The 22502-nt window shown below is 36.4% G+C and overlaps 2 protein-coding genes across 10 annotated transcripts in view; one reads left to right on the top strand and one right to left on the bottom strand.

Annotated features, from left to right (window-relative positions):
* On the bottom strand, positions 1–9001 carry si:dkey-245p14.4 (uncharacterized protein LOC563576 homolog). 3 transcript variants are annotated; one of them, XM_024289403.2, is made up of 4 exons: positions 8873–9001; positions 3645–3748; positions 3390–3559; positions 1–399 (listed from the first exon to the last, which is right to left on the bottom strand). In XM_024289403.2, coding segments are annotated over exons 1-4 (546 nt in total). In that variant the 5' UTR covers positions 8875–9001; the 3' UTR covers positions 1–129. The 3 variants fall into 3 exon arrangements, with proteins under 3 accessions (XP_024145171.1, XP_036069096.1, XP_024145177.1); XM_036213203.1 differs by lacking the exon at positions 8873–9001 and adding an exon at positions 5906–6461; XM_024289409.2 differs by lacking the exon at positions 8873–9001 and having other exon boundaries at positions 3645–4902.
* Positions 8158–22502, top strand: part of clockb (clock circadian regulator b) — a 17656-nt gene continuing 3311 nt past the window's right edge. Inside the window, exons 1-23 of one of the 7 annotated variants that reach the window (XM_024289401.2) lie at positions 8158–8608; positions 11186–11255; positions 11799–11952; positions 12362–12450; positions 12852–12911; positions 14111–14259; positions 14712–14803; positions 15157–15246; positions 15418–15538; positions 16614–16727; positions 16879–17000; positions 17085–17167; positions 17394–17500; positions 17597–17744; positions 17849–17924; positions 18161–18302; positions 18449–18552; positions 19671–19766; positions 20077–20235; positions 20843–21043; positions 21437–21633; positions 21722–21854; positions 22270–22404. In XM_024289401.2, coding sequence (XP_024145169.1) covers positions 12434–12450; positions 12852–12911; positions 14111–14259; positions 14712–14803; positions 15157–15246; positions 15418–15538; positions 16614–16727; positions 16879–17000; positions 17085–17167; positions 17394–17500; positions 17597–17744; positions 17849–17924; positions 18161–18302; positions 18449–18552; positions 19671–19766; positions 20077–20235; positions 20843–21043; positions 21437–21633; positions 21722–21854; positions 22270–22404 — 2346 coding nt within the window. In that variant the 5' untranslated portion in view covers positions 8158–8608; positions 11186–11255; positions 11799–11952; positions 12362–12433. Of the gene's footprint in view, positions 8609–8833; positions 8955–9156; positions 9296–11185; positions 11256–11798; positions 11953–12361; positions 12451–12851; positions 12912–14110; positions 14260–14711; positions 14804–15156; positions 15247–15417; positions 15539–16613; positions 16728–16878; positions 17001–17084; positions 17168–17393; positions 17501–17596; positions 17745–17848; positions 17925–18160; positions 18303–18448; positions 18553–19670; positions 19767–20076; positions 20236–20839; positions 21044–21436; positions 21634–21721; positions 21855–22269; positions 22405–22502 lie in introns of those variants that run through there. The other 6 variants (XM_024289398.2, XM_024289397.2, XM_024289396.2 and 3 more) reach the window with 6 other exon arrangements.

Raw genomic sequence — 22502 nt, forward strand, 5'->3', positions numbered from 1 at the left:
TTTATGCAGAACACGTTCACGATTTATTAAAACCCTAAAAGCAGCAAACTTTGGGCTTCACAACTCCAACAAAGTCAAGTTCTGCAGGATGCACAAGACATGCACTCTGTCACAAATTCAGTCATGTCTTCATGAATCCAGGGGAACAGGACACATGGAGAGACAAACCAAATTGCAGGCATACAAGCATATCTGTGACAGTACAACACAGTCCCCTCTGTTGGAGTAAAAGGTGGTGGGCTTGATGTAAGCACAGTCAAAGTTCCGCAGAGGCAGTGTCCTCTGACAGTACCGGTCGCTGACTGCGACCAGGGCTCGCACCATGGTGTATTTCGCCGAACTGCTGACGGCCGTCACCGAGCGCACTTTGTCGAAGTGCAGCAGGAAACAGGGGTCATCCTGAAGAGAAAAATTAAAGACAACTTCAGCATAAATATTTCAGCATTTCTCATGTTTACATAAACTGATCATTTTAGGCTTTTAAAGTTTTAATCGAATGCTTTTACTTTCAGTGCTTCCACTCTCCTCTTTAGAATTCCCATCAACTCTATTATGGTTGATAATACATTTACATTTCAACTCATAAAATGCAGGAAATTAAATTACAGCAAAGTATTTTTCTGACAAATGTTTTCAATTCTTGTTTGTTCTGCAGAATTCTGCATTGGAAGATTTGTGTTGGGTTAATTCTGAATAGAGCTTGATAGAGACTTTGTTCTGTGAAAACACTGAATGAAAGGAACACATCATTTTTAATCAGATGTAAAAAATTGTGTAGTTAAACACATTTCTGTTTTGTACAGGTTTAACAAAATCCAGGTTAACCACATTTTATTTTATTCTTTTCATATTGTTTCAGGTCTTTAAGAAAACAAAGAACACCTCAGTTGCTATGGCTTAATGCAGATAACATGTTGGAAAGAATGAATCTGAATTTCAAAATGAAGGCGTATCAACATAAAGTAAAAAAAAAAAAAAATTACATCCACCATTTTTATCAGCAGATACAATGATGTTTGAAAATTCAATATGTAATTAAGGTGTTTATTGCAAACATTTAGGCCAATTTGTGCAATATTTTGTATTTTTGATCAGTGTTTTTCAACCAGTGTGCCACGGTTTTTGGAAAATGATTAAATTTCACCTATTGTTCTAAAAATGTTTACCACAGAGTAGGGAGAAATATGAAACTCATAAAGATATTTTTTTTCTTTGTGTTTATTTGATTCCTATTTAAAATGTTTTAATAAAAATGACCGTATGTAGTGATCAGACAGAATTATTTTTTTTGTAGGGGTTTCCTTTGTGATATTTTATGTAGGCAAAAGTAGCTAAAGAAACATTGAAAAACAGAGGTTTAGTTGTACTTTTTATCTAATAAGTATCACTTTCAATATTTGTTTCTGATCGTTTCAGTATTTTTTGCCAGGCTCTTTTGTGGCTCAGCAAAAAAGATTAATGCATGTTGTTCTTCAAATTTGGATTTACTAATTTCCAGACCTTGAGAAGACAACATGGTAGGTTCTACTAACTTCATTATTAAATCTTTTCAACATTACACACTCATTGGCCACTTTATCATGTAACCCTTGCTAGCACCGGGTTGGACCCCTTTAGCCTTCAGAACTGCTTTAATTCCAGGTGGCATAGATTCAACAAGGCACTGGAAACATTCCTCAGAGAGTTTGGTCCATTTTGACGTGACAGCATCACAATGTTGCTGCAGATTTGTCGGCTAAACATCCATGATCCGGATCTCCCGTTTCACCACATCCCAAAGGTGATCTATTGGGTTGAGATCTGGTGATTGTGGAGGTCATTAGAGTCCAGTGAACTCATTTTCATGTTCAAGAACCCAGAGATGATTCAGCTTTATGACATGGTGTGTCCTCCTGCTGGAAGTAGCATCAAAAGATGGTGCACTGTGGTCATTAAGGGATGGACAAGGTCAGCAACAATACTCATGTAGACTGGTGTTGTAATGGTGATTGGTACTAAAGGGCCCAAAGTGTAACAAGAAAATATCCACACACCATTACACCACCACCACCGTTGTTACAAGGCAGAATGCATCCATGCTAATGACACCAAATTTTACCCTATTATCCAAATGTTGCAGCAGAAATTGATACTAATCAGACCAGATAACATTTTTCAATCTTCCATTGTCCAGTTTTGGTGATCCTGTGCGAATTGTAGCCTCAGTTTCCCATTCTTAGCTGACAGGAGTGACACCTGGTGTGTTCTTCTGCTCCTGTTGTTCATCTACCTCAAGGTTGGACATGTTGTGTGTTCAGAGATGTTCTTCTGTTAATATTTTGGTTGCAACCAGTGGTTATTTGAGTCTTTTGAGTGGTTCTATCTGCTGGAACCAGTCTGGTCATTCTCCTCTGATCTCTGACATCAGCAAGACATTTCTGCCCACAGAACTGCCCCTCACTGGACATTTTCTCTGTTTCTGACCATTCTCTGTAAACCCTAGAGATGGTTGTGGGCGAATATCCCAATAGAACAGCCGTTTCTGAAATACTCCAACCACCACATTTAAAGTAACTTAAATCATCTTTCTCCTCCATTTTGATGCTCGGTTTAAACTGCAGCAGATCGTCTTGACCACGACCACCTGCATAAATGCATTGAGTTGCTGCCATGTGATTGGCTGATTAGAAATTAGCATAAACGAGCAGCTGAACAGGTGTACCTAATAAAGTGTCCAGTGAGTGTATGTACCAACATATTGTAATGTTGTAATCACACCGATTATTTTATTTTATATTTTTTGTAAATATAACTTTATGAATTTATTATTTGGATTTCTAACATTTCTGGTAAGTAAAATGTAATTGGTAGTTTTTTCTTATTTCCTAAATTATACAAACCTTGTTGCCTTATTAAATCAAAAATTGTGCTATAAATGCCAAAGGTAACTATGAGAGAAAAAAATGTTTTTCCTATAATTGTCTAAAAAATGACAACCATTCTTCTTTGTATAAAATCATTGTCAGCAACAAAAGGAAATAATTTCAGTTTTTCTAAATGTTGTCCAAAAATCATTTGGAAGCACTGGATATTTTCTTAAATGTAAAGCACTAAAACTTAAGGTTTCGTTCGTCTTTTTATTAAGTCTCTTAATATTTGTTTTGATGTTATGTATTAAAATAACAACAAAGCACACTGGTAGAAGCTAATATTAAAAAAAAGCCAAATTTTTTTTATTTTTAAATAAGCCAATACTTAATAATACAGTTCTATTCTTTTCTATTAGTTCATTGGCATTCTAAATGACTAAATAACACTTAAATATTTATAACAACCTTTAAACGTAGTGGTAAACTCTAACTTTTTACAATGAAAATATAAAAAAATATATTCAAATAATACTTATTTACCACATCGGGGTCTCGCCCATCAACCAGAGTCAGGTCTTGCAGAGACCAGACCTCCGCCTTCCTGTAGCAGTCCTGGATGCTGGAGCGCTTGGTTTGAGACTTCTTGGATTTTGAAGACAAGGATACGTGACATTGCACAATGCACAACTGCACCACTTTGTTCTTTCCAACTGCAAAATAACCATCAACATGTCCCTAAACTTTTAACAGAGTATCATCTATGATTTTAAAATAAGAAATAAGTCAAACTCATACCTGAGACACAGAGAAAATGTCTCCCACGCGACAGTTCCTCAATCTCTATGAACTCCACCAACCTGTGCTTTTCAGGCCGGAATAAAACCCTCTGCATCTCCTCCCTGAGAAGAGACGACATCGTTGAAAAAAGAAACGCCAAAAAAAAAATTAAAAAAAAATGAAGAGATGGAAAAATAGTGAGAAGAAAAAAATGTGAAGAAGGTAGAAGATGAGGACCAAGGAGGAGAGTGAAATCTTCCAGCTCAGGAGGGGCAGGCGCTGATGTGTCCACTGGAGGAGATAATGTGAAAGTATGTGGCTGTTTGCGTGGAATTACCTAGTACCCCACCACCACCTCCACCCACCCTCACACACATACACACACAGAGTTCACTCTTTGGACAGCGTTATCCACAGAGAGTGGTTCAGTAGAAAAAAGAAGCAATTAAAGTCCAATCTCTTCATCACTTTGCATTTTTATTGCTCCAATTAGCATCCATTATCAGTCATTTAATGTACACTGCAAATGGATGCTTTTCCTTTATTTGTTGTTGGGGTTTTTTCAGTGAAAAAAAAACACAAAAAACCCATTTCAGTTGGATTTTGTGTTCTTCCCAGCCTACAGAGACAGTCTCCTTTCTGTGTTTTTTTCTCTCTAGTGGCTCCTCTGTGCTCACATACAGACAGTGATATATAATGTGGCACAGTGCCCGCTGCTTGTCTGTGATTAAACGGTTGTTGTGTGGGAAAAGGATGTCCCACAGCACTCAACATGGTTTCCATTACCCTGTAGTAATTCAATCTCCGAGAATAGGTACAAGTGGGGTGAAGCACTTATGCGAGGAGCGAGGATGGGGAGTTTATTCAAATGTGCAAAGGATGCTACACTTCTGCGATGACCGTGACTCTGCAAGATTGAAATGACCTACACATTTGTTCATACAGACTGCAACACAAATTTATAGATATTTTGTTCGGGCAATAGTTTTCTATAAGCAAAGGATTCCTGTCTAATCGGTGGTGGTGATTTGGTCTGTTTGCAGACAGGCATGTGGCTCCATCGGATTTGTCACATTTGTGAACACAAAGATGAGTCGCTCGCCTGCTAAGTGCTTTATCTTAGTTGTTGACGGTTTTTTGTGGGTGTTCACTTGAAAGGCTCTTTGTCTCCGAGATGGAAAGACAAGTGGATTGGCAGGAAGCAGGGAGGAGAGGAATCATACAAGTGTTGCAAACCAATGAATAACACATGAGGTTTATCATACTCACCTATTCTATCTAAAGAGCAGCTTGTCCATCCTGTCATGCATGAACAAAAAGCAATCATATCTTGTTTTGTGATGAATGTGGGTAAAAGGAAGTGGGAGATTTGATCATTTTGCTTAAAAATATTGAATTTCATTTACAGAGAGATCTTGAAGTCATCATTATTCTAGTTTTTTAATGATTGCATAGATTCAGAAACACATTAAGAAATCAAAACAAATACAAAATAGAGTAAAAAAATATATAAAGAATTACATAGTAAACTAAAAAAGATCTTTGTGAACCAAAAAGCTAAAAATTAGAAAAATATCTAAGTATATCAGAAAAAATAAGATAATTTAAAAAATAGTATTTAGTCTGTTAACTAACTAACTAACTAGAGGTCTGCCTTCCAAAGTCTTATAACTTAAAAGTATGGCTGCTAAATAAATTTTTGCTATTATTTACTCTGATTAAGTTAGAAACTTGATGTTTTAAATGTTATTTTTTAGATTTCCATGATGTTTTCCTTTGACATCCTGAAGAGGGCAGTATTGTAGTGGGAATAACAGGCAAAACAAACAACAGATTATGAAATCTATTTCCACCTAATGCTAAAAAAATATTTAAAGAATGTCCCAATTATAGATAAAAATGATCCGAAACAGGTATTTAAAAAAATATATAAATAACACTATTGGGATAGAAAATGTGTATTTTATGTGACAAAAAGGTAATTTAATGGGCATGAAAATTAATGATGGTGTTATAAAATTGAAATATGTATTTGAGATAAAAGGTACAAATGTGACATGAGAAATTTTGTATGAACATGAAATATAAAAAATTACAATGCTTAGAAATAAGTCATTTTTGTGACGAAATAAATCAAAATTGTTGGAGTCATGAATTAACTGTTGTTTGTATTAAGGTGAATGAATATTGCTTTTGGATTATAGTATTGTTTGAGGTCATACTGATCAGGTGGGATACACGTTTGTTGGTGGAGACAATTTAAAAGAAAATGTATTCACCTGTTGAACACCTGGATGTTAGAGGGAAGAGGGTGAGCTGGGTTTCCCTTTTAACGTTTCCTAAAATAAGTACAAAGAGTTATTCTAAGAGGATTTAATTACCCTTTTTCATTAATAAAAATGTTCAAAGCATGACCTAATTCAAGTCTCTTTGTTTAGCAAAGGGACTCAGCTTCAGTCTCTCAGCGACTTTTTTTTTTTTTGTAGTCGCTACAAAATTATGATATGGAATAGAAAGAATTATGATGAGAGTAAAAAAAATACTATGAAAAATTAAAGTTATGGAATAAACCATCAAAAGTATGACTGTTTCATACATAACTGAGAGTTATTAGATACAAAGCTGTGATTTGAGAAGGAAAAAATAGAGAGATAAAAGCCCAAATGATGGGATGCTAATGACATAAAAGCACACTATGCCGTTCTGCAGCCTCTCTGCAAAACATTTTTATGCTCTGAGGGAAATGGCAAGTCAACCAATGATTAAAGAGTTGGGGGTTCAAATCCCACACCCCCAGTACACCACTGTTGTGTCCTTAAGACACTTTACTCTATCTGCCTTCAGTGTGGCTCCAATGGTGTGTTATGAATGCCATCAAGTACAAATGAGGAATAAACTAATCTGGAAAAATCCAATTATTATTCATTCTGAGTTTAAAAATCTTTATAATTTAGAAACAGACAATAAATGTGTGACAAAAGTGTACCAGTTTTCAACTGAGAATCAAGCATTCCTATTGGTCTTTTATTTGTGATTTACTGTCTTTATTCAAAATAAAAAAACTGAGTTGTTTTCTAGGACAAAGTTTCTGTTGAGCGGCTGAAGTTCATTAGAAACTTGCCTCTGAGTTGAGTGCTTGCATGGAGTAAATCTGCCTCTACTTCCCATCATCCATCTGTTTACAGTTTCTCCTGCTAGCTTACAAATCCTCACAACCCCAACCTAACATTACTGGTGCAACAAAAAAGGCGAGCAATACTTGAGCTGTCCGGTCATTCAGTTTTGAGACAGATGTCAGCTCAGAAGAGAAAAAAAAGACGTACATGGATCTATTTATCTGCAAGTGGATGTATCAGAATCGAACGGAGCAGGGAGGGTTTTTTCAACTAAAATTTAAAATAACACAACTTTTTTTCTATTTGTAACATTGAAATCCAGAACATAAGGCAAAATAGGATCTTACTAATAGAAAACTAGAACAAAGTCTCAGCAACAGATGAAAAAAGGTATACATACATGTATAAATAATAATAGTAAAATCTAAACATATAATAAAAGTAGCAATAAAAATATTTATTAAAATATAATTCAACGAAACAAAGAAATTAATCCAGATAAACATTTCAAGAGTTTTATAGCTTTCTTATTGTGTATTTTTGTGGGAATTTATAAAAACGCATGAGATCGTTCTGAAAAATACAAAAAATGTGTCTTCTCTTTTAGAAAATCACATTTATGAATAAAAAATGACCTAAAATAACAAAATTGTTTTAAAAATTTGTTGGGTTTTTTGTTGCTTTTTTGATTCAAACAAACCGAATGTTAAAGTATGTAAATGTTGGGATTGTGTTTTTAACCAACTTGCAATCATGAAACAACCAACTTGCAATCATGAAACATGTTTTTGAGTTTAAATATTTTTTCTATGGGTCATAAATTATCTTGTATATTAAATCTTACACGGAAAGATTGTTTTAAAATGGGCATCTTTCATTTTTTGGGAGGTAGGGGAAACAAAAGAGCACATGATCCAAGGTTAGATTTATCTTTTTTAAAAAATGTTTGGGACTGAATTTTCCTTCTATAAAGGAAGGGGAGATAATTTAGCTGTCAATGAGGCTCTTAAAGTGTTGTTATTGCATTTTTATCAGGGAGCTTTGGCTTGTTGTTGTACCTCACTGCTACAACTGCGTTTTTGCACTTGATTCACAACAATGTAAATAAAAAAAACACTCTGAAATGTGATTTCAGGGGTAAATTTCTTAATTTATAATTCTAAATTTCCTCTCAATTTTTATTATATTTCTGATTTTTTTTATTAATAATTACAAATCACTTACTTACATTTTTACTTTTTCTTGTTACTCATATAGCAGCCTAAACCTTTATAAATTAAAAACCTCTAATGGTATATCTATGCATTAATCTAATTTAATAGGGATTTTTTTATTTTTGAATTTTTATCTTAAAATTGTGACATACCCTAAAACTATTTGTTTCTATATTTAGAAGTATTCTATAGAAAACGCACAAAAGTCTCGGGGGCCCACTAGTGGCAGAGGGACCCTGTACATTTAGTGGTACATAATGTACAGATTCCAGATTACCAGGAAAATGTACATCCTGGTCACTCCCCGCCTCTAACTCTGCACGAGGGGGGAAAACAAGCCAGGATGTAAAGAGCCGGTCCAGCTCTTGTTTTCTGTAGGAATCATACGTCTATAATCGCATGGTTTATGGTCAGGAGGGGAAAAGTAATCAAAACGCGGAGTCATTTCCCTTTCAAGGATCACTCAGCGATTCCTCTGCTTTGGAACTCGCAAAATAGTGCGCCCTACTGTCTCCATTGCGCATGACTGTACGTCGTAATATGAAGTAGGCCTCCTGTTTTTCTCTCCTACCCGAAGTCGTCCTGGCCCCACCACTTCGATTCAACGCTCAACTAAGACAGGCACGGAGGCTGCAGTCGAGTTTTCGCGAAGGTAAAAATCTAAAAGATTTAGCTGCATTGTTGTAAGCTCGCGGCAGCGCTCGCGCGCGGACAGGCGGCTCGTTAGTTAAGACAGTAGGTAGATTTTGTGTGCGGAAGCGTTGGGGACTGCGGGACTGTTTCCGCACGCTCGAGAGAGAGCAAGGCCCAGTGACCCACATTCTGAGCAGCCAGTATCAGTGGGCGAGCGCGTGCGCGTTTTCTCATCGCTGAGTGTGTGCGTGCGGCCACGCCGGCTGAGTATGTGTATACATACATCTGCCGCGAAAATATTTCCACCTTCGGTGGTTTGGAGCGTCTGTCACGCGGTCGTATTTGTGTTGTAGCCGGCTTCCTTCGTAAGTAGCGGCGCCGTTGGCATTCGAGCTAAGTTGGTGTCTTTCGGTGGACCAAAAGCTATGTTTTGGGAGATTATTTTGTCTTCAATGTCAGTTGTTGCGTGACAGCTCCAGGCGCGGCGTCAGCTTAAAAAAACCGGAGCTCTTGTTTTTTATTTTTATTTTTAACTTTATTTCGCTTGTCGTAAAAGCCTTTGACAATTGGCAAGCTACGACAAGGACAACGGGGGAATTAAATATCCCGGTTAAATGCTCACTTTTTGGCTATAGCTAAGTTAGCTTGCTAGCTAGCTATATGGGTTGCTTCTCCGATTGTATAACGACACCTGTGGCATTAAAAGGTACGTTAAATATGGCTCTCTTTTAATTTAATTTTTCGATTTAAATAACCTTCTACCTCTACAACTGACAACAACATGTCAGAAGCCGAACTATTAATGGCATCATGTAATGATTCGCAATGAAGAAGCTTAGCTGAGGCTTCACTCATTGGTAAAATGTGACTGTGGAGCAGCAATCAAATCTCAGAATACATTTCTTGGTTATTTAAAGCAAAAGAGCAAATGAAATGCGAATTGTTAATGATCTTTTCTGCACACGTTTGGTTTAATGCAGCCATTGTGACCTTCCTGCCCACTCTTATTTTTGAGTCATCTCATTGAGTCATTGTATGATCCAAGAAATCTATTTTCTGGTTGCTGGTGGGACGAATAATTTATATATAAAAAAAACACCTTCTCTTTCAGTATATATATAGTCTTTAAATGTTTGTTACAAAAATAGTTCCTAATGTTATTTTAATTATGATTATGCAGTTTTTAACCAAGATCATAAAGCCCATGTCGTTTTCAAGACACATTTTCTGCAGAGTAGCAGTAGAAATTCACTTCTTGAGTTGTAGGCTAAATTCCCATCCGCCCGTTGTTTACATTCTCTCCTGCTAGCTTATAGCACCTCACGAGCCCAGGCTAACATTAGTGTACCAAAACAAAATGGCTATGCAGCCATACAAATCTGAGCTAGATGTTAGCTCAGATGAGGAAAACAAAGATGTTAATGGATCTATTTGGAGATAGGGAAACTTTGACCCACTCATTGCAGTTGTCTACGTCACAAACTCGAGCTTTTTCAAACAGCTGGTTTTCATCTGCTCTTGAACCAACAGTTTTATTGTAAATTATTTTATAGATGTCCTCAATCATAATAAAAATGCTACAAGAACATATATAAAAACATTTTTTTTTTTTATAGTTTTTGGTTTTTATTTTAAAAAGATACCCTGGTTGATTATGTATGAGCTGCTAACTAGACAGAAGTATAGTTTAATACATGCATGTTTTCACTTTTGTTTTTAAAATGTAATATCCTCATCATGTCTGAGAATGTTTATAGGTCATTAATATGGAGGTCAAAACGTAGACGACACTTGCGGGATATGTGAAGACATTTGCTTTGACCTTTGTGCTTTGGATCATGACCTTTTTCTAGAGTCATTCATCAGGCAGCTTGCCGAGACTTGTAGGTCAAACAAAGTTGCTCATACGTACTGCACTGTGAATGGGTTTTATTGAAGATCCCTGCTCTGTAAATGTTGGTAAACTTGGGGTAAAAAAAAATCTCTTTTGCAGCAGTTGTGTTGTTTTCTGTTGCACACACAATTATTGTTGTAGGATTTCCTGTTCATTTTACGGTCTTGTTTTTAAAGTAAAAGTTTGTGTGTTCATATTTTAGCTTGCAGTTGGCATGTAACCGGTAGGGCTTGTACATAAACCAAAACTGGCATGGGAAATGAATGCCAGAAAACGAGCTTATTTAAAAAGCAATGTGGGGAAATGACAGCGTAAGACAGCTATTTTTATACAGTTGTGACTCATGGAATCACGATTTTTACTATTAAAAGAAAAAAACAGAATAATTATCAATGATAGAGCTTAATGAACTGTAATGTTTTCGATAGCAGTAACCTTAAAACTAGCAGCTCGTCAGGTGAAAATGAAAGGTTGTGAAGTTGTTATTTTGGCAGCACAAACTTGTTGGAAATGTGCCATTGAGACTTGACACCATAAATATTCCTAGTATTTTTATTGCTTCCAATGAATTTACACCCAAAGACTTCATATTTGCTGAAATTCCTTAACCTAAGTTGGTCTAAAGAATGTAGACGGGTGTTAAACATTGATTAAAGACTCAGGTCATGTTGGTAATAAATTAGGCTATTTGTTATGTTGCAGGTTAAAAGTGTGGATTTTTCTTTCCTGGAAGGCTATCAGCAAGTTTCCCCTCCGTTGGACATTCCAGAGGGTAGGTTAGGGGGAAAAAAAGAAGGATGTGGGGGGGTCCTTATAGTGTTAGGCTAGATTTGTCCGGCTGGACACATTAGCATTTGGAGTGGCTCGACGTCTCCAGTAGCTACAAATGCTGAAATTGCACTGAACTACAAACACAGATGCTACTAGTTTATGCCAGTAATGGTCAAAACAGCCTACCAGTGCTGTTATTTTGCAGCAGACCAGCTCTTTGCCAGCTGCAAGAACCTTAGACGTGTTCAGAAACAGTAAGTCCCACTTAAGTAGATTGAGGAAAATGAACGCAAGGTTTATCTAGACAGAAAATTATTCAACCAGGCACAAATATGTACATTAAAAACCTGAATTCAGTAATTTAGGATATTTTATAAGAAAAACTGCCCAACATGGTGAGCAGAGCATTTCTGTATGAGTTACTGAACTGGGTGTATTCTCTCTAGAAACCTACATATCAGATGAGAATAAATACGTTTGACTGTTTTTAGCTCTCCATGTTGTCTGTTGTGACCTATTTTCTTCTGTCATTTTTTTTTTGCAGCTTCCATTGACAACTTTATCTTTCTTGTGGTCGGTTTTCCAATCATGATCCAATGACCTCAACACTAACGATCGCCATAGAGTCGGCCTTGACCTCGAACCCTTTCCACCACCCCTCAGAGAAGAAGTTGAGCTTGTGAAAAAGCTGACGCAGGGTGAGAAATGATGACACACGCACACTGAACTGAGTTATAGTTACAGTAGCTTTGATTATGTTGGTTTTTAGTAGAGAAATCATTATCATATATATTTTTATTAATATTTTTAAATTAAGTACTAAGGCAATACAAGTGTTACTCTGACTTTTTGGAAGTTAATTTATCTTTCATTTTAATGTAAAAATTGGCATTTTATGTTTATTGGGTCCAGCTTATCAGTTTTTGTCAACATTCAATAGTTACAAATGTATGCAGTTCAAATTCTATGGATTGTAGCAAACAATTGGTACTTTATTTAAACAATTATTTAAAAAAATCTAATATTTTACATTTGTAAGAAATTATATTTCAAGGCAGTGTGTACCTACAGTGAAAATTAATCTTTGTTTTGCTTTTCTTACTCCAGGTGCTCTTCCAAATGCCTACCTCACGCCTAAAGAACGAATTACTGCAGCAAAAGCCCTGATCAGCAGCAACCATGACATCAAGTTTAGGGTATCCTGATTCCTCACACTTTTAATCGCAACATGTTATGTTATTTAAACACACTTTTCAATCAGACTGAGAATATTCAAATGTCTATACTAACTTAAAATTTTTAACTGGTGTTTTCATGTTTTATTTTTGTTAATATTTCATATTTATTATAAAAAATCCAGATATTGTTTTGATTACTCTGAAATGTTTGTGTATGAAACAGACTTTTAGATGTTTGGAAAATGAGTCAAATCTACGGCTTTAACCTTTATAGGAAAAACAACACAACTTTTCCCTTTTTATGTTCATTGTTTAAAATAAACCCGCATCTGACATTTATAGTCAGTTGATCATCACTTTATCAATAGGCACACCCCTGTCATCAGCTTGAAATGGAAAAGATTCTTCTTATTTTTCAGAGATGATTGCAGCATCTTTGATGGGTTTATTGAGGAAGATGAGAAGGACAAGGCGAAACGGTAAGAAACAAGTTGAAGAATCTCCTGGAGTGTTGATTTGTGTAGTTTTCTTTCCTTCAAATGGTCCTCAATTAATTACAGATTACAGCTGGTTGATAAATTGATTTAATTGATTCAAATTTGTTGTTTTCTTGGGCTTCCGTTGGTTAGCCCGGCTCGCCTGTTTCTCGCAAAGCGTCGTTGTTAAAGCGGCAGCTAGCAAAGAAAAGCTTGCTCCATGAGGCAGAAAGAGAGAAATAAAGCTGGCTTTGCAACAAAAATGAGAATGACTTTGAATGGGATCAGAACTGGAGGATAAACCTGATGCACTTTCAGCTGGACAAAGTTGAATAAAAGGGTTAATTTGGAGACTGTGCCGTTGTTGCACACTGATGCTAACATGCTACATGATGCTAATGAGCCGTTCAGTATGTTGCCTGTATGTAATCACTGACCGGTTTAAAGTCTGACAATATTTTCAGGGAGCAGGATTTAAGGCATGGTGGATAAATGCAAGAAAGAACAATTCATAGTACATAGTTTTTGAAAAACGCTACCCTCCTGTGAGAGTGCTGGATCTCTACCCAAGAATTATCATGTTTTTAGGGTGTTCTTGTTATGACTTAATTTTAAAATGATTCATCTGGAGGCAGAATTAGGGGAAAAAAGTACTAAACAAACTTGACTGGTGAGTCAAAAATAAGATTTTGGTCGCTGGTGTCGAGGCTTTAAACTTGGAGCATCAAAAATGCTGCAAAATCAATTTCAAAGCTGTTGCCACCAAATTGCTCATGTATCAATCTCAGATCATATCAATCTTTATTTATAAATAATTTTTCAAATATAACTCAAAGTGCTTAGTATTCCTCTTTATGAGAGCTCAAACTAGCAGTAACACGCAAAACACCTGGTGCAGTGTTCTACAACCTTTTTTACAGCTTATATTTAGTTGCACTTTATGTTCGAGCCAAAGAAAATGTTAAAATAAATTAGTTTTTGTTAAATATATTTTATTTTTTGTAATTTTGGTTAAAGAAAGTAAAGTTGGGGAAAAAATCGATTAAATTGAATTTAAAATGATGTAATTTTTTTGGGCCAGCCATAGCGGAGATGTGCTTCACTGAGCTGGATTCCCCTTTTTTTTTGTTTTTAAAAGGTTGTAAACATGTAAAAACCCATCACACAAAATTCATGATTTTCATGTGTGCTTTGAATTGCAGCGAGTCCCGTAATAAGTCTGAGAAGAAACGAAGAGACCAGTTCAATGTCCTCATCAAGGAGCTTGGTACCATGTTGCCTGGCAACACCAGAAAAATGGACAAGTCCACCATTCTGCAAAAAAGCATCGACTTCCTGTGTAAACACAAAGGTCAATAGTTGGTTCAATAGTTGTTTTTGATCTTTTCTGGAGTTTATTTATGATTTAGTCGATAATGGAGCTCATCCTTTTAAATGCAGTTTCTGAGGTAAACCTGGTTACCTGAGAACCAGGTTTTGCAAACGACATCCAGTTTTTAGTTGCATTGCAGTAATTCATAGCTACATGAGACATTGAAATACTTTTTTTCTATCCATTGTTAATGGTAATATCTTTAACAATGTAAAAATGTTCCTCACTGTTGTCAAGCACATATTCTTAAATTCTGTTACCTACAGCTCTGCATTATCTAGCTTACTGTTTAACTGCCAGTGGAAACATTAATCTGGTGCCATGTGATTGTACTCTGTGACCTGATGACAAACATCATTTCTTGTCATTTCCTAGAAAAACTTGTTCTGCTGTTGACTGAAACTGTAAATGCGTCTCCTCTTGTTCATCAGAGATTGCAGCCCAGTCGGAATCGAGCGAGATCAGACAGGACTGGAAACCTCCTTTTCTTAGCAACGAGGAATTCACTCAGCTCATGCTGGAGGTCAGAAAAATCTCTCTTTGAGCAATAATACTAAAATGATCAATGCTGTATCTTTAACCCTTTGACTCCTGTTGATACAAACATGCATCAAATCCACTTTGTCTCCAGAGTTACCTTAATTTAGCATCTACTTGAAAGCAAAAACACAAGAGAAATGTTCTTCTATAGCTTAAAATACATTCAGGCATCAAGGGGTTAAATAATCTCAGTCAATTCTTATAATTAAAAATTGTAGTATATGATTGTGAAATAGCTTGTTTTGATGCTTAAATATGAATTTTCCATCACGTTTTATTTTTCTCACTTTTCCTTCTGTAAAGCATCCTTTCACACTGTTGTCTGCCTTTTATCAGGCTCTGGACGGTTTCTTCATAGCAATAATGACTGATGGGAACATTCTCTACGTCTCTGAGAGTGTCACATCATTACTCGAACACCTGCCAGTGAGTAACACGTCTGTCCATTATTCATCGTGTCTGCCCCTCACTAAATGATGTGTAAAACTTTAACAGGCTGTTCAAACTAAGCATGTCAGGCTGACCTGTAGAAAGAGGTTTGGCTTTTGTCTTGTTTCTTTTCTCTAATTTTTGCACGATTTTCTTTCCTTTTTTCAGGCCGACTTGGTGGACCAGAACCTTTTAAACTTCTTGCCGGTTGGAGAACACTCCGAAGTGTACAAGGCTCTGTCCACACACCCCACTGACCTCGAGAGCCTCAATACGGATTACATGAAGAGTCAGTAAAGCCCAGTGGTTCATGGGGGTTTTATGTGATAGTTTTTGCTGTTCACCTTTCTGCATATCCCGTCAGGGGTCACCACAGTATAATTATTGATTTGTAGTATTATTTCTGTCAGTTAGTAGAATCGTATTTGCACTAAATTCACATATAGTAATAGAAACACTGAAAAATAAACGTCTCTAAAATAAATTCTTCTATTCTGATTGTTAGAAAACATAATCCTACTAAAGTTTTGTCAGACAAGAGTAGAAAGAAAACATATAAAAATAGGCTTTTATTTTGAAGTTGAAAATTAAGGTGTCTTTATTTTTTATTTAGAGAAACTATTATTTAATTAGAAACCTAAACACGTTTACAGCGGAGTATTAGGGCCGTTCTACAAGCAAACAAATATATATTTTTTAAGTCGGAAATTTACGAGAAAAAAGTCATAACTGTTAAATTACGAGAATAAAGTTGTTTATGACTTTAAAAGTCATAGGCTAAATAAATTACTTTTTTCTTGTAAATTTACATGTTTGAAAGTCATAAATGTATTACTCTAAAAGTTGTAAATCTAAAATTTTGAAACATTTAAACTTACATTAAAAAAGTCATATATTTCCGAAACAAAATTAATAAAATTACTTGAAAAAAGGAATAAATGTATTATAAAAAAAGGAATAAATTTACGAGAAAAAATAATTTACGTAAAAAAAAAGTAATAAATTTACAATAATAAAAAAAAAAAAAAAACTACAAGAAACATTCCAAACATTTGTAAATGCTAATAATAAACGTTCAGATTACCTGTTCAAACCTAAGACAGTTTGACCAAATGGGGTTTAGTCAGTCTGCTCTGCGGCTGCATGACATACACCTGCTAGGCTGTATGCTCACTTCAACTTTAATCTCGTCAAATTTACTTTAATTTGTATTTATTTATTTTTGATTACCCAAATACCCTGCCGTATATGTTGACTTTTAGTGAAACTACTGACGTTGATTTGGTTCCTCTAAAACCACAAAATATCTGGAGAAAATATTCCAACATTTTGGGAAATATTTTAATGCAATTTTTTTTTTCCAGGTAAAAATCACATGGAGTTCTGCTGTCATATGCTGCGAGGGGCCATCGACCCCAAAGAGCCTTCAGTCTACGAATACGTAAAGTTCATTGGCAACTTCAAGTCTCTCAACAATGGTATGTTACGATCCCACCTTTATTTTCATCATGGCTGTTTTTACACTTCCTTTCAAACAAAATTTTGTTTTTCTTTTCAAACCTATTTTATGTAGGATAAAAAAGCATTTTGAAGCTTTGTTGCTGAAAAAACAATTTTTCATTTTTGTAGCAGCTCCTAATATGACGAGGAATGGCCTGGCGGGGGTGCTGCAGAGATCGCTACAGCCCGCTTTTGATGACCAGGTGTGCTTTGTTGCGACGGTTCGGCTGGCCAAACCTCAGTTTATCAAGGTATTGTTGAGGCGATGACACACCTTTAGTGAGTAGTATTGTAAAGACCTGCTCTCTAAATGTTATACCTTTGGTTTGTATTAGGAAATGTGTACAATAGAAGAACCCAATGAAGAGTTCACCTCAAGACACAGCCTCGAGTGGAAATTCCTTTTCCTAGACCACAGGTAAACACATGTGTTAAATTGATTATTTTTAAGCTTATATCTCATTTCTGTGCTCATTTTGAATCAAAGAAAAACTGCAAATATGCTTTAAAATAAAGCCTCAAAGCAGCTTTTTTTTACCTCCTAATCAAGTTAACAAGCTAACACTATATTATTTGCTCATTTTTGGCACTTGAGGATTATTACCTGTGTTTTGTTTAAATAACTGTATAAATTCTCTTTTCAGAGCTCCGCCCATCATAGGTTATTTACCATTCGAGGTTCTTGGAACATCAGGGTATGACTATTATCATGTGGACGACTTGGAGACGCTAGCTAAATGCCACGAACACTGTAAGCATCTCTGTTTATCATTCCATCAATGTGTTTTTTTTTTGTTGTTTTTCTTGCGGGTTTTTACAAAAGTTATACCTTAACTTCTCTTTACAGTGATGCAGTACGGCAAAGGAAAGTCATGCTACTACCGGTTCCTGACAAAAGGTCAACAGTGGATCTGGCTGCAAACCCATTACTACATCACTTATCATCAATGGAACTCTCGGCCTGAGTTTATCGTCTGTACACACACAGTAGTCAGGTATGATCCACTTTGGGTTACCTTATTTTATGATTTCCTTATTTTCCATCATTTACTGATGTATTTTCTTACTATAATGTATTTATTTCTGATTGTTTGTGCAGCTATGCAGAGGTGAGGGCTGAGCAGCGCAGAGAGCTCGGCATCGAAGAGTCTAATCCAGAGCCTAATGCTGACAAGGTGAGTCTTCCCTTCTAGAAGATTCAACAATTATGATTTTTTTTTTTTTTTTAAATAAAAATGTATTATATTTGTGGTAAAATACAAGTTTAGGAGTGTCAAGCTGGATTGTGGGGTTTAATTCCACACTTTTTAATCAAGTTTATAGTCTACCTTACTGTCTTAACTTTGTAGTAGCTATTTAGTCTTTAGCTGTTGCTGTGTATTTAGCTAAAGTCTGTATTTTTTCTGTGTAGAACCAGGACTCTGGCTCAGAGTCTCAGCTTAACACCTCCAGCTTGAAAGAAGCTCTGGAGCGGTTCGACAGCAGAACACCTTCAACCTCATCACGGAGCTCCCGCAAGTCCTCATCGCACGTCTCTGACAACACATGCACTTGTACGTACAAAAGATTTACACTAGTAATGCTCTGGTCTTCTGAATTGGCAGGGCTGAGTTGATATAAAAGGCCTAACCTTGGAAGAAATGATGAGACCAACACGTTGAAATCTGATTATTGATCTTCTGTAATTGTGTGTCTGCAGCAACAGCCCCCAAGCTACACATGGACACGGCCACGCCTCCTCGCCAGTCTTTGGCCTCCACCATGGACATGACGCCCCAGCGATGCTCATCCATCAGCAGTCAGGTGGGACAAATACCAAAAGCTTACGTTTCATCTTCCAAATATCTTTATTTCTGAAGGGTAAAACATTTTTTTGAAACTGAACCCAATTTTTTTTTTTTTTTTTCATGGATTATCTTAAAAACTTGATGTCTTATCAGTGCCATGTAGAAAAGAGCAGACTTAAAAGATAACAGCTGATCTCTATGATTTTCTCGTGTAATAGACCAGCTGCTTAACTGTTTGTTAGATCTCAAATTTCAGATAGTAAAAAGCATTTTTTTAATATTGGCTGTCAGATGAGATTTGAAGCGATTACACCTTCAATCAAATTTAATGTAGTTTCAATGCAACTCAAAGACCCACTCCAATGAAAATTGTGTTTTTGGTGTTTTTAACATGTTCTTGTAGCAGTTTTTCTCATAATTTAAATAGTGTTTTATCAAGAGCAAATGAAAACCGGAGGTTTAAAAAAGCTTGGGTTTGTTACGTAGCAACTGGAATAGGCGGTTCTAAGTCTCACTTCTCTGATCTATCCTAAATAGATCCATTATTGTCCTCATGTTCCTTGTCTGAGCTAGTTTCTGGCTCAGACATTGGTATTGCGCTGACATTGCTTGCCATTTTGCCACGCTAATGTTAGCCTGGGCTTGTGACGTGCTATAAGCTAGCAGGAGAGAGTGTAAACAAAGGAATGCTGGGAAATGTATGGGCTAACGTCTGAGCCAACAGAAATAATGTCCTAAAAAAGAATCTGGCTTTTTGACTTTGGCTAAAAACTGCATAAATATACTTAAAAAGACCACTGGGATCGATTTTACAAAAGAAAAAAATATACAGTTGGAGTGGGAATTTAAAAAAAACTTCAGTCAGTCACTCAAACTGCTTTTTATAAAATGAAAAACGCTTAAGATGGAAAATAAACGTTTCAAGTACTTAGTTACTGTATTATTTTGCCTTGTTGATGAGGAGATCCATGTGTGCACATCATTGGTTATTCAACATATAGCAATAAAAATGATTATGATCAAGTGTCTTGACAATTCTCCACATTTTGTAAGACAGATCAGAGCCTGGGTTTTGTAGCATTCATAATTCAAATATGGCAGAAATTAAGATTCTCTTTGATCTTCTTCATGCAGTCTATGAGCTCTCAAACAACAGGCCAGAGTGCAAACCCCAGCATGATGTCTCAGCAACAACAACAACAAACACAACAACTTCAAGCAAATGTACAGGTGAGACTGAAATTATGTTTTAAAACTCACATTTATACTAGAATAATAGATTTGACTGAATAGTATATTTGTTTGATTTTCAAGAAAAAAATAATTCTTTGTAAATGTCAATAACTTAGTTTCCTGTATGTATTGTAGTTACTATAATTACTTTTCTCAGATAATAGATTGAATTAAAATGGTAGTACCTTATGTTTAATAGACAGTATTAAACATCCATATCATTAAATATTAATAGTTTTATTTATGGTGTCATTAATCCTCCTGCCGAGTTTTTTTTTTTTTAAGTGTTTCATCGTCTTGTCTTTAGCCTGCGATGGAGTTTACAGCACAGGTAAACGCCATGCAGCATCTGAAGGAGCAGCTGGAGCAGAGGACCAGAATGATCCAGGCCAACATCCAGCGGCAGCAAGAAGAGCTCAGACACATCCAAGAGCAGCTACAGAGAGTCCAAGGCCAGGGCATACAGGTAGCATTTAAACGTGAACTTTAATTCAGATGAAAGGCACATTCTTTTTTTTTTGCTTCATTGTAAACCACAAAATTTTAAACCAGAACATATTTTCTCCCCTAGAATAAATTTAGGAAATTAGGATTTTTAGGTAGTTTTTAAGTGTCACTCCTAAAATAAATAGAATAGAATAAATTTGTAAACTGGGAATTTGATTCATGTTTAGTCAAAGTAGACTAAATGGACGTTGGTGGCAAAAAATGTGTATTGAATCAGGCAAAATGCTGAACTACATTAAAAAAACAAGAAAACACGAAAGAAAATAACAGTGTCACTATAATAGCTGACTGTATTTTTAAAAAAATTGCATGATTGAACAGAGCTGCAGTCCTGGGAATTGTCTTTGTCCTTTTAATCGTACCTGGTTTAGCCTGACCTAAATCTGGATGACAGTAAATTATAATGTATTTATCTTCTGGTAAGAAGAAAAGGCAGCAGTAAACCTTCACTACTTGAATGTGAAGAAAATTATCTCTAAATTGACTGTTTATGGAGGGGGAAAAAAAGGCATAATTTACTGTAAGTGCAAATTATCGAACCGCTGCCAATTTGCGTCTCTTAGCAGATGTTACTGCAGCAGCAGGGAGGAACGGTAAATGTGCCGCTCTCTCAGGCGGGGGCAGTCCCCCAGACGGCTACTTTGACCAATCAGGTGCAGCAGACCGCCGTCAACCCTGTCCAATCAGGAACTCTTCAGCTCACCATCCAGCAGCAGGCGCCTCAGCATCAGCAAAGCATACAGCAGCAGACCAACACGCCGGCACAGGTGGGACCATGTGTGCACAGATGATCTGAAACTGTGTTCACAAAGAATGCTGAACCGCACATTTCTTTCAGTGTGTTGGTCTCACTTTTGACGGGTTAGAAACTTGTATCTCTACTCTGACTTTGTAGCATTTTCATAGCAGTAATAAATCGTTTTTAACATCACAAGAGTTGCTTATATATACTTTTGTTAATAAATATGAATTTAATGTGAGGTTTTTAATAATTTTCCTGAAGGAATAGTTTTTTTTTTGTTCTATAAGTTGCAGTCTGCATTAAAATAAATATGTTGCAAATAATGATTTTTACAAATTATAACAAGTTCAGTTGAGAGATTGCTGAAGTGAAATGTTTTACTGGATCTAACGGGAAGTTCTCCTCTGTTGTCCCGTAGCAGCCTCAGCGACAGTCCCAGCAATCCTCCCAGACTCAGTCCCAGAACCAAGGCTCTGTTCCTGCTCCCCTGTACAGCGCCATGATGATCTCCCAGCCGGGGCAGCCAAACGTGCTGCAGATCAGCACCAGCCTGGCTCAGAACAACACGCAGCAAGGCGCAGCTGTGGCCACCTTCACACAGGACCGTCAGATTAGGTATGTGTACTCCTCAAATCACTAGATTTCTTGACTCTGTTAAAGCCGTCCGTCACAGACTTCAACAATGTTCCTTCCTTTGTTCCAGATTCCCTGCAGGGCAGCAGCTGGTGACCAAGCTGGTGACCGCTCCAATGCACGCGTGTGGCGCCGTCGTGGTGCCCACCTCTATGTTCATGGGGCCGGTGGTGACCCCTTACAACCCTTTTGGTGGACAGCAGGTAAGTTTACAGAAATCTGGGGTGGCAATTTGATGTGAAGCCGATGAAAAGGAGCAAATGTCCAACTTTTAGTGAGGACTGACGTGATGGTCTCTCCAGAATTTTCTGAAAATTCATATTCATGAATATCTTGGATGTTGGTCCTGAAAAACACAACAAAACGGGAATAATTGTAAAGGAAATACTTGTAAGAAAAATAATAAAATGCGGTTTAGCATCAGAAGTATAATTAAATTAGTGATCTGTACATTGTTGGAGTCTATCAACAGATGTTTGTTTGATCTATTTTATCTTATGATTACATGCCTCTAGAAAAAATTGCAAGAATTAATTGAAAGCTATTTAAACAGTTTCAACATTTTTCATCAGTATCTTATTTTTATGTACATAAATATTTCTTCTTTTTCCTCTTCAGCAGGGCGGCCAGACACAAACTCTGACCCTTCAACCCGCCCAACAACCCCAGGGTCAGCCTGACAACCAAAACCAAACTGCTGTAGTGGCACAGAACAACCAGCAGGGGCAGCAACAACAGCAACAATTCCTACAGGTAACATACTGTGTTTTTAACTTATGATTTTATTGTTGTTTGTTCCATTCTATTTTATTCTGTTCTTTTCTGTTTTGTTATTCTGTTGTATTTTATTT

This window comes from Oryzias melastigma, linkage group LG1 (genome assembly GCF_002922805.2).
Source record: "Oryzias melastigma strain HK-1 linkage group LG1, ASM292280v2, whole genome shotgun sequence".
Lineage (NCBI taxonomy): Eukaryota > Metazoa > Chordata > Actinopteri > Beloniformes > Adrianichthyidae > Oryzias > Oryzias melastigma.